General features: G+C 43.4%; 1 protein-coding gene across 1 annotated transcript in view; it reads right to left on the bottom strand.

Annotated features, from left to right (window-relative positions):
* LOC135557305 (MAM domain-containing glycosylphosphatidylinositol anchor protein 2-like) overlaps positions 1–6,676 on the bottom strand; it is a 142,692-nt gene extending 136,016 nt beyond the window's left edge. The window contains exon 1 of the mRNA XM_064990490.1: positions 5,570–6,676. Coding sequence (XP_064846562.1) covers positions 5,570–5,642 — 73 coding nt within the window. The 5' untranslated portion in view covers positions 5,643–6,676. The remainder of the gene's footprint in view (positions 1–5,569) is intronic.
* Between the last annotated feature and the right edge of the window lie 5,331 nt (positions 6,677–12,007).

The raw sequence follows: 12,007 nt of genomic DNA on the forward strand, positions 1-12,007 counted from the left end.
ATGTTTCAAACAGGCCACCATAGTCCCTGTGCCCAAGAAAGTGAAGGAAACCTGCCTAAATGATTACCATTCGTGTCGGTAGCCATGAAGTGCGTTGAAAGGCTGGTCATGGCTCACATCAACATCATCATGCTGTAAACCCTAGACCCACTCCAATTCACATACCGCCCAAATAGATTCACAGATGACTCAATCTCAATCGCACTCCACACTGCCCTTTCCCATCTGGACAAGAGGAACACCTTTGTGAGAATGATGTTCATTGACTACAGCTCAATGTTCAACACCATACTGCCCACAAAGCTCATCACTAACTAAGTGTATCTAACTAACTAAGTATCACCAAAGACAACACCTTTTCACACTCATGAGACTGAAAAAATTTGGCATGGATCCCCCGATCCTCAAGTAGTTCTGCAGCTGCACCATCGAGAACATCCTGACCGGTTGCATCACCGCCTGGTATGGCAACTGCTTGTCATCTGACCGTAAGGCGGTACAGAGGGTAATGCGTATGGCCCAGTACATCACTAGGGCCAAGCTTCCTGCCATCCAGGACCTATATACTAGGGGGTGTCAGAGGAAGGTCCAACAAATGTTGCTACTCGCTGTTATTCATCTATACATAGTCAGTTTACCCCAACCTAAATAAACTAATTAATTTGACTAACCTGTACCTCAGCACATTGACTCGGTACCGGTACCCCACTGTATATAGCCTCGTTATTGGTATGTCATTTTCTTCTGTTACTCTTGATTTTATTTTTTTAGTTTAGTATATTTAGTAAATATTTTCTTAACTCTTTTTCTTGAACTGCATTGTTGATTAAGGGCTTGTAAGTATTTGGCGCATGTGACAAATACAACTTGATTTGATTTATACAGAGCATTTGGAAAGTATTCAGACCCCTTGACTTTTTCTACAGCCTTATTCTAATAGGGATTAAATTGCTTTGTTTTTTCGCATCAATCTACAGACAATACCCCATAATGACAAAGCGAAACAGGTTTGTAGAAATGTTTACACATTTTAAAAAAACACCTTAGCCAACTACATTTAAACTCAGTTCTTCACAATTCCTGACATTTAATCCAAGTAAAAATGCAATGTTTTAGGTCAGTTAGGATCACCACTTTTTTTTAAGAATGTGAAATGTCAGAATAATAGTAGAGATAATAATTTATTTCAGCATTAATTTCTTTCATCACATTCCCAGTGGGTCAGAAGTTTACATACACTCAATTCATATTTGGTATCAGTGCCTTTAAATTGGTTAACTTGTGTCAAATGTTTTGGGTACCCTTCCACAAGCTTCCCACAATAAGCTGGGTGAATTTTGGCCCATTCCTCCTGACAGAACTGGTGTAACGGAGTCAGGTTTAAAGGCTTCCTTGCCTGCACACACTTTTTCAGTTCTGCCACAAATTTTCTATAAGATTGAGGTCAGGGCTTTGTGAGGGCCACTCCAATACCTTGACTTTGTTGTCCATTTTGCCACAACTTTGGAAGTATGCTTGGGGTCGTTGTCCATTTGGAAGATCCACTTGCGACCAAGCTTCACTTCCTGACTGATGTCTTGAGATGTTGCTTCAATATATCCACATAATTTAGCTTCCTCATGACGCCATCTATTTTGTGAAGCGCACCAGTCCCTCCTGCAGCAAAGCAACCCCACAACATGACGCTGCCACCCCGTGCTTCACAGTTGGGATGGTGTTCTTTGACTTGCAAGCATCCCCCTTTTTCCTCAAAACATAACAATGGTATTTATGGCCAAACAGTTCTATTTTTGTTTCATCAGACCAGAGGACATTTCTCCAAAAAGTACGATATTTTTCCCCATGTGCAGTTGCAAACCGTAGTCTGGCTTTTATATGGTGGTTTAGGAGCAGTGGCTTCTTCCTTGCTGAGCAGCCTTTCAGGTTATGTTGATATAGGACTCGTTTTACTAGGGATATAGATACTTTGGTACCTGTTTCCTCTAGCATCTTCACAAGGTCCTTTGCTGTTGTTCTGGGATTGCTTTGCACTATTCGCACCAAAGTACGTTCATCTCTAGGAGACTGAACGCGTCTCCTTCCTGAGTGGTATGATGGCTGCGTGGTCCCATGGTGTTTATACTTGAGTACTGTTTGTACAGATTAATGTGGTACCTTCAGGCATTTGGAAAATTCTCCCTAGGATGAACCAAACTTGTGGAGGTCTACAATTTTTTTTTGAGGTCTTGGCTGATTTCTTTTGATTTTCCCATGATGTCAAGCAAAGAGGCACTGAGTTTGAAGGTAGGCCTTGAAGTACATCCACAGGTACACCTCCAATTGACTCCAATTATGTCAATTAGCCTATCAGATGCTTCTAAAACCATGACATAATTTTCTGGAATTTTCCAAGCTGTTTAAAGGCACAGTCAACTTAATGTATGTAAACTTCTGACCCACTGGTATTGTGATACAGTGAATAATAAGTGAAATAATCTGTCTGTAAACAATTGTTGGAAATATTACTTGTGTCATGCACAAAGTAGATGACCTAACTGACTTGCCAAAACTATAGTGTGTTAACAAGAATTTTGTGAAGTGGTTGAAAAACGAGTTTTAATGACGCCAACCTAAGTGTATGTAAACTTCCGACTTCAATTGTATATACTACATTTAAATAAGTATTCAGACCCTTTACTCAGTACCTTGTTGAAGCACATTTGGCAGCGATTACAGCCTTGAGTCTCCTTGGGTATGACGCTACAAGTTTGGCACACCTGTATTTCGGGAGTTTCTCCCATTCTCTCAAGCTCTGTCTGGTTGAATGGGGAGCATCACTGCACAGCAATTTTCAGGTCAGGTTCAAGTCCAGGCTCTGGCTGGGCCACTCAAGATGGAAATTCAGAGACTTGTCACAAAGACAGTCCTGCGTTGTCTTGGCTGTGTGCTTAGGGTCGTTGTCCTATTGGAAGGTTAACTTTTGCCCCAGTCTGAGGTCCTGAGTGCTCTTGAGCAGGTTTTCATCAATGATCTCTCTGTATTTTGCATCTTTCCCTCGATCCTAACTAGTCTCCAGTCCCTGCCGCTGAAAAACTTTCACACGGCATGATACTGCCATCACCATGCTTCACCGTAGGGACGGTGCCAGGTTTCCTCCAGACGTGACGCTTGGCATTCAGTCCAAAGAGTTCAATCTTGTTTTCATCAGACCAGAAAATCTTGTTTCTTGTGGTCTGAGAGTCCTTTATGTGCCTTTTGGCAAACTCAAAGCGGGATGTCATTGTGTGCCTTTTACTGAGGAGTAGCTTCTATCTAGCCAGTCTACCATAAAGGCCTGATTGGTGGAGTGCTGCAGAGATGGTTGTCCTTCTGGAAGATTCTCCCTTCTCCACAGAGGAGCTCTGTCAGAGTGACCATTTGGTTCTTGGTCACCTCCCCGACCAAGGCCCTTCTCCCCCAATTGCCGAGTTTGGTCGACCAGCCAGCTCGAGGAAGAGTGTTGGTGATTCCAAACTTCTTCCATTTAGGAATGTTGGGGACCTTCAATGCTGCACACATGTTTTGGTACCCTTTCCCAGATCTGTGCCTCGACACAATTCTGTCTCTGAGCTCTACGGACAATTCCTTCGGCGTCATGGCTTGGTTTTTGCTCTGACATGCTCTGTCAACTGTGGGACATTATATAGAAAGGTGTGTGCCTTTCCAAATCATGTCCAATCAACTGAATTTACCACAGGTGGACTCCAATCAAGTTGTGAAACATCTCAAGGATGATCATTGGAAACAGCATGCACCTGAGCTCAGTTTCGAGTCTCATAGCAAAGGGTCTGAATACTTATGAAAATAAGGTGTTTCTGTTTTTTATTTTTAATACATTTGCAAACATTTCTTAAGACCTGTTTTCACTTTCAGTCTGACTGAACCTCTAATCTGGATAATGCCACTAGTACACAGCATGCCTGTTTACCACCAATATCAATCAAACAGTCTTGAACCCCCAGTATGACCAGAGCTTTCACTCTGGTCTACAATATTCTCTCAGGTCAATGCCACTGGTAGCAACAGCTGCAGGTCAGTGGTGTCTGCCCCCATGTCTCCAGCTCTGCTCGGGGGTGAGGTGGCTTCACTCACTCATATGATTCATATTACTACCATAGAACAGTGAGTGCACCTCTGCTGTCAACACACATGTCTTTTCAGCCCAGGCAGCATCAGTGCCACTGGTTGAACACTCCTCTCTCTGTGTGTGTGTGTGTGTGTGTGTGTGTGTGTGTGTGTGTGTGTGTGTGTGTGTGTGTGTGTGTGTGTGTGTGTGTGTGTGTGTGTGCGTGCGTGTGATATGCTTATACAGTACATTATTTAAATAGCATTCATCTTGGTGAATACCAAATTTTTATACATAAAAGTGATCTTGACGGTTAAGAGACACTCAATGTGATCCATTGTGACGGCGACATTGTCGGAATCTAGAAACGTAACACATTATACACATGGGTAAGATACAGGTAACTGCCAAAATAAAGGAACATCTTGATCAAATGAGGGATACAAAGCAGGTGCTTCCACACAGGTGTGGTTCCTCAGATAATTAAGCAATTAACATCCCATCATACTTAGGGTCATGTTTTAAAAGGCCAAGTTGCCCATTATTTTGGCTATTTATTTTGGAGGAATGCTCGCATCCTGCCAACAGAGTTTCAGACACTTGTAGAATCTATGCCAAGATGCTTTGAAGCTGTTCTGGCGGCTCCTTTATTTTGGCAGTACATTGAAGCCCTCAAGACGCATCAACATCTACATATCATATCGTCACCAACAACAAAGGAAACCAATCGACTGTGATAATCCTTTAGCTACAGTATATTAGAACACCAGAAATCATTTGTGATGGAGTTTATGGGAATTTGACAGTTTGTGATATATTCGCTGTTCAATAACCTGGTGCGGGTCACTAACCAGTGGTTGATAGACAGCTCGTGGCTCTCTCTTCTATAAGTCATTCATTTGGCAGGTAGCCTAGTGGTTAGAGTGTTGGAATAGTAACTGCAACGTTGCAAGATCAAATCCCTGAGCTGAAAAGGTAACAATCTGTTGTTCTGCTCCTGAACAAGGCAGTTAACCCACTGATCCTAGGGCTGTCATTGAAAGTAACAATTTGTTCTTAACTGACTTGCCTGGTTAAAAAAATACATTGGAACTCAGTCTGGGACTCAATTTACTGTTAAGAGTTAGAATAATCAAAATAAAAAGGTACAATTTCAAAATGTGTTTGGGCAACACAAACACATCTATTGTTGTGTAAAGCATTGTTATGTAAACATGTATTAAACAGGTTCAAACTACCAACCGGGGTATAATTGATAATTCGATATCATGTTAAAAACTGCAAAAAAATTGTCTCCACCCTAAGGCAAAATGTGTAGAATTGCAGAAAATTGGCTGTAGAACTACAGACCCATGAACCACTGCAGCCCCCCAAGATGAGTTCCGATTTTTTTGTGGCCCCAACCCCCATTAAAGTTGCAATTATGGGCGCAAATCTTACAAGGTCACGTTCCTTGCAACCTGTTGGAGGAAGAGGCACACTTACCGTACACTCCTTGGCAACTGATGCCCTCCAGTAACAGCGTCAGGATCCCCAAAACAGATATTATTAGATCCATCCTTTACGTTAATCTCAACATATCCAGCTCTCAAAGGCAAGAAGTCCTTTCCGGGTTGACGAAAGAGGTTGGAGAAGCGATGGAACTCGCGTGTATAGATAGAACACCGCTGCCGCTCCAATCCTCCAATGTTCTGAATGCGTTGCAACGGTAATTTATGAACGCCAAAAGCTAAAAGGCGCGTTTTCACCTCAGTACACTGTCACAATAAAGCAAGTGCTTGACGAATTAATTTGCAAAAGTGGTGTACTGCTTGTATACTGAGCCAGTGGATGTCTTGGCGGTTCTGTAGCAAACAGAGAGCCAGGGAAGAGAGACGGTGCAGAGCAGAAGACTACCGCCCTAGCCCAAAGACTGTCAGTGATGACAGTGGATCGAATAGGCTGCTTCAGGTAGGTGGGACCCAATAATGATGTCTATTCAGTCCCGTCCGTCACGTTGGTGCTTACCCTCGTAGCTCCTCACTGAGTGGTCACACTGATGCTCCTGGCTGCAGAATGGTTGAGATGGTATCCAGGGACATGGCTCCTCAGCGGTTCCAGTGGTTGCCATGTCTTGTTTAGATAGAATACATGAACTGTCATGTGTTAAAAGCGTTGCCATTTGAATCCTAGCGAGACTCTATGCAATTTGATGCTCGGGGAAAAAACGGTTGCCTGCTGCTACAAGCCGTTGAGTTCTTGAACCGCGATGTTGCTTCAGGGGCTAGCTGGTGCTCTCGCTCACTAACGGCTACATCACGACTTCCGACACCGTGCGCGAGTCATCTCTGTGGGGATGTAGAGGTGGGTGAGTCCGGTATAGGGAGTGTGGCGCGTGCACCCGATTCCTGTGATGATTCTGGTGTAGAATAAAATGAAGAGCTTCTCGTCGGCTCACTTCCCAATCCCACTTTGTAGGATAACGGTGTTTTACCGGATGGATTGGCGGCTACGGGGCGACCTGGGTGTTAGTCACGTTGCGCAATACGTGCTGCGCTGCTACAGAGACGAGCGGCACTGCAACCGGTCTCTCGCTACGTCAAGGAGTGCGTGACTTCCAGCCCTCATCTGTATGGAAGGCTACGCGCAGCGTCGGGCGAGGCGTGTGTGCGAGCGCAGCTGAGAGAGAGAGAGGGCGAGGCGTGTGTGCGAGCGCAGCTGAGAGAGAGAGAGAGAGAGAGAGAGAGAGAGAGAGAGAGAGAGAGAGAGAGAGAGAGAGAGAGAGAGAGAGAGAGAGAGAGAGAGAGAGAGAGAGAGAGAGAGAGAGAGAGAGAGAGAGAGAGAGAGAGAGAGAGAGAGAGAGAGAGAGAGAGAGAGAGAGAGAGAGAGAGAGAGAGAGAGAGAGAGAGAGAGAGAGAGAGAGAGAGAGAGAGAGAGAGAGAGAGAGAGAGAGAGAGAGAGAGAGAGAGAGAGAGAGAGAGAGAGAGAGAGAGAGAGAGAGAGAGAGAGAGAGAGAGAGAGAGAGAGAGAGAGAGAGAGAGAGAGAGAGAGAGAGAGAGAGAGAGAGAGAGAGAGAGAGAGAGAGAGAGAGAGAGAGAGAGAGAGAGAGAGAGAGAGAGAGAGAGAGAGACTTGCCTTGGCAACTTTAACACATGTTTCCCATGCCAATAAAGCCCATTGAATTGAATTGAGAGAGAGAGAGAGAGAGAGAGGGAGAGAGAGACTCATTGGGATTCAGTAGAGATAACTGACCACTGCAATCAACAGCAAAAACATTGAGATGACCAGTCATATTCCAACATGTCTATTCCCGTCTCTATAGTGAAAGCTATTGCTTTGATTGTAGCCTACATTAGATGATTGGCAGTACAAAAGGGCTACTGATGTAACTTTCAGAATTCCCCTGGGTCTACAGGGGCCTCAAACGACAACTATTCATGCTACATCACCCTACTTTTCTGATGCAAAGAGGCAGGAGGAGAGGACCACTGCCCCAAAACACCTCTCTCTCTCTCTCTCTCTCTCTCTCTCTCTCTCTCTCTCTCTCTCTCTCTCTCTCTCTCTCTCTCTCTCTCTCTCTCTCACACACAAACACACTTCTTTAGGATGATGGAGCATGAAGAAGCTTTCTATAAAAGTTTGTGTTCCCAGACCTTGGCTATGTTTTGTTTTTCTTTTTAAACTAAACCTGTCATGTGACTATACCGACATTCCAAAGGGATAGGCCAATTATAAAGAAGACGAATGTGGCATAACATTATGCTAATCAGAGTCTACTATGAATACATGTATTCTAACAACTGATGCCATAATGATGTACTGCTATTAGGCGATATCTATCATTTTGGGTCAGTATGCTGATGTGAGTTACACTATTCATTTTCTAAAACACCGCAACTGCTGTTGGTTTACAATAGGCTACCAGTCTCTCCACATCATCGATGGAGAGCATCATGAATGTGTGTTGATGGAGAGAGACTTGTCACCATTGATGAAACTAAGACCATAGACATTATGTAAACAGCGCTCTCTAATGGCCATAAATTAACTACAACTTGGACAGAATAAGATAATGACCACATCTGTCTGTGTGAGATGCATTATTTCCATTTCAATAGTCAGAGACAGCATGGCCTTGAGAAAGGGCTTAGGGCTGAAACTTCGACTATAAACAGTCTCAACTACAGCATATTCCCCATCTCTCTCTTGTTGTTTAACAAGGTCGGCTTTAAAAGCATCATGCTTTTCTCTTTCGTGAGACATTGACAGTTGTTTGCGTCATCTCTTGTTTTGTTACGTTGTTTTGCTCTAAAATTATCTTTATTTATTATTTAATTTTTCACTCGGATAAAAAATAGGATTAATATATTGTATTGTACATTACATCACATTTAAAGTATCAGTCAAATGTTGGGACACACCTACGCAATCCAGGGTTTTTCCTTTATTTTGACTATTTTCTACATTTTAGAATAATAGTGAAGACATCAAAAGTATTAAATAACACATATGGAATCATGTAGTAACCAAAAAAGTGTTATACAAATCAAAATATATACTTGATGACAGCTGTGCACACTCTTGGCATTCGTCAATGCCACTTCGTCATTGGTCGTCCTAATATTTATGTATTTCTTAACTCCGTTATTTGACTTTAGATTTATGTGTATTGTTGTGACTTGTTAGATATTACTGCACTGTTGGAGCTAGGAACACAAGCATTTCGCTACACCCACAATAACATCTGCTGAATATGTGTATGTGACCAATACAATTTGACATTTTGATAGTCACCTTAACATCTTCAAATCACTTCTAGTTCTGGGGTAACGCTTCAACAGGTCAGTGATTAGGCCTAATCACACACGTTAATTAAGCACTCAGTCATTTATTATGCAAAGGCCATAACAGAAAAGGACTATGATATAGCCTACTGTGTGATAAATGTACAATGTTGAGGGGAGCTCAGATGAGTTGATGAAATGGTCTGATTTAAAATGGAAGATTTCATTTTGAATTCAATGCGAATATCCAAGTGATTAGACCAATCTATGAATTTGAGATTAAAGTGGTGCCCCGTCGAGATAGACAGTCACAGTGTGGAACACAGACAAGATGAGGAGGGGAACTTTGACTCGTTCTTATTTTTCAAGTGATCATTTGTTTTGTTTTATCTCAACAAGGCCTCTTGAGCAGAAGTGTCTGTTGTCATTATGTCATCTAAAGTCTCCATCTGTGTGTGTGTGTGTGTGTGTGTGTGTGTGTGTGTGTGTGTGTGTGTGTGTGTGTGTGTGTGTGTGTGTGTGTGTGTGTGTGTGTGTGTGTGTGTGTGTGTGTGTGTGTGTGTGTAAAAGCCTATATGACGTGTTTGCCTATTTGAGTTTGATATTAATACCCCATCTGTTAGCTGCTGATCATTTTGTCTTCTGTATGTACCCTTGAATTATCCATCCAATATGGACTCCTTCTCTGGGAGGCCACAAGGGACTCTGCAGACTTTTACTCCCCATCTGTCTACTGTTGAGCAGTCTCCCTCCAGGTCCACTCACTCCTCTTCCCCAGTGAACCATAATGGATTATTTCATATCCAACATGTCCACCCAGCCCGACTCATAATGCCCATACGAGATGGATGGAGCTGCAGCTGAATAATACTGTGGATGGGAACTCAGTGGAGAGTGCTTCCATGTCCATTTAACATCATCTAAAGGCCCATAGATATGATGGCTTCTCCCTGGAGAGTCCCAGTGCAGGCCGTATTGGATTTTAATGGCGATATGATGCGGTAAGGCACAGACATAGGCGATGTCTTAGGGTTTGGAGAGATAATGTGTTTTCTTTTTATACACTGGGGCACGATATAAAGTTTATTCTTGTGTTAGTAGCAGATGGCTAGCTTATTGCTGGCTTATGGTCAAATGAGTAAGTAAGATGGCGCCGGAGAAGAAGGCAGACGTTTTACGTGCCCCCAACCGATTGTGGTTTTTGTTTGTTTATTTGTACATATTTTGAACATATTTTGTACATAATGTTGCCACTACCGTATCCTATGACAGAAAGTAATTTCAGGACATCAGGACTGCAATTACTCACCACGGACTGGCAGAATCCTTTTTTTCATATAACGTGTGTGATGCTGCCGACGCGAACGATATACTGCTTTCTCGGGAACAGGCCCAGATCCCCATGATTTGCATGAAGAGGAGGCGGAGAAAAAGGGTCTGGAGGGCAGGCTGCCTTCTGAGAATTTGTAGGCGATCTAATAAACCCCCACTTCCTTCCATTCCGCTAAGAAACGTGCAATCTGTGGACAATAAAATAGATGACCTACGCGGAAGATTAAACGACCAATGGGACATTCAAAACTGTAATATCTTATGCTTCACGGAGACGTGGCTGAACGACAACACTATCAACATACAGCTGGCTGGTTAAACGCTGAACCGGCAGGATAGAACATCGGCATCTGGTAAGACAAGGGGCGGTGGACTATGTATTTTTGTAAATAACAGCTGATGCACGATATCTAAGTAAGTTTCGAGCTGTTGTTCACCACAATACCAACCTATATAATTTAAATCTGTATTTTTTTACTAGCTGTTTACATACCACCACAGTCAGAGGCTGGCACTAAGACAGCATTGAATGAGCTGTATTCCGCCATAAGCAAACAAGAAAATGCTCACCCAGAGGCAGCGCTCCTAGTAGCCGGGGACTTTAATGGAGGTAAACTTAAATCCGTTTTACCAAATTTCTAGCAGCATCTCAAATGTGTAAGCAGAGGAAAAAAACTCTACACCACATTTTCTCCACACACAGAGACGCATGCAAAGCTCTCCCTCGCCATCCATTTGGCAAATCTGTCCATCATTCTATCTTCCTGATTCCTGCTTAAAGCAGGAAGCACCAGTGACGAGATCAATAAAAAAGTGGTCAGATGAAGCAGATGCTAAGCTACAGGACTGTTTTACTAGCACAGACTAGAATATGTTCCGATATTCCTCCGATAGCATTGAGGAGTACACCACATCAGTGATTGGCTTCATCAATAAGTGCATCAATGATGTCATCCCCACAGTGACCTACATACCCCAACCAGAAGCCATAGATTACAGGCAACGTCTGCACCGAGCTAAAGGCTAGAGCTGACGCTTTCAAGGAGCGGGACTCTAACCCAGACGCTTATAAGATATTCTGCTATGCCCTCCGACAAACCATCAAACAGGCAAAACATCAGTACAGGACTATGATCAAATCGCACTACACCGGCTCTGACGCTCGTCGAATGTGGCAGGGCTTGTAAACCATTAAAGACTGCAAAGGGAAGCACAGCCGAGAGCTGCCCAGTTACACGAGGCTACCAGACGAGCTAAACGACTTCTATGCTCGCTTAGAAAAAAATAACACTGAAACATGCATGAGAGCACCAGTTGTTCTGGAAGACTGTGTGATCAAGCTCTCCACAGCCGATGTGAGTAAGACCTTTTAAACAGGTCAACATTTACAAAGCTGCAGGGCCAGACGGATTACCAGGACGCGTACCTCGAGAATGCACTGACCAACTGGCAAGTGTCTTCACTGACATTTTCAACAAGTCTGTAATACCAACATGTTTTAAGCAGACTACTATAGTGCCTGTGCCCAAGAATACTAAGGTAACCTGCCTAAACAACTACCGACCCGTAGTACTCACGTCTGTAGCCATGAAGTGCTTCGAAAGGCTGGTCATGGTTCACAACAGCACATTATTCCAGAAACCCTAGACCCACTCCAATTCGCATACTGCCACAACAGATCCACAGATGATGCAATCTCTATTGCACTCCACACTGCCCTTTCCAACCTGGACAAAAGGAACACCTATGTGAGAATGCTATTCATTGACTACAGCTCAGCGTTCAACACCATAGTGCCCTCAAAGCTCATCAATAAGCAAAGGACCCT

Source organism: Oncorhynchus masou, chromosome 16 (assembly GCF_036934945.1).
Source record: "Oncorhynchus masou masou isolate Uvic2021 chromosome 16, UVic_Omas_1.1, whole genome shotgun sequence".
NCBI classification, from domain to species: domain Eukaryota; kingdom Metazoa; phylum Chordata; class Actinopteri; order Salmoniformes; family Salmonidae; genus Oncorhynchus; species Oncorhynchus masou.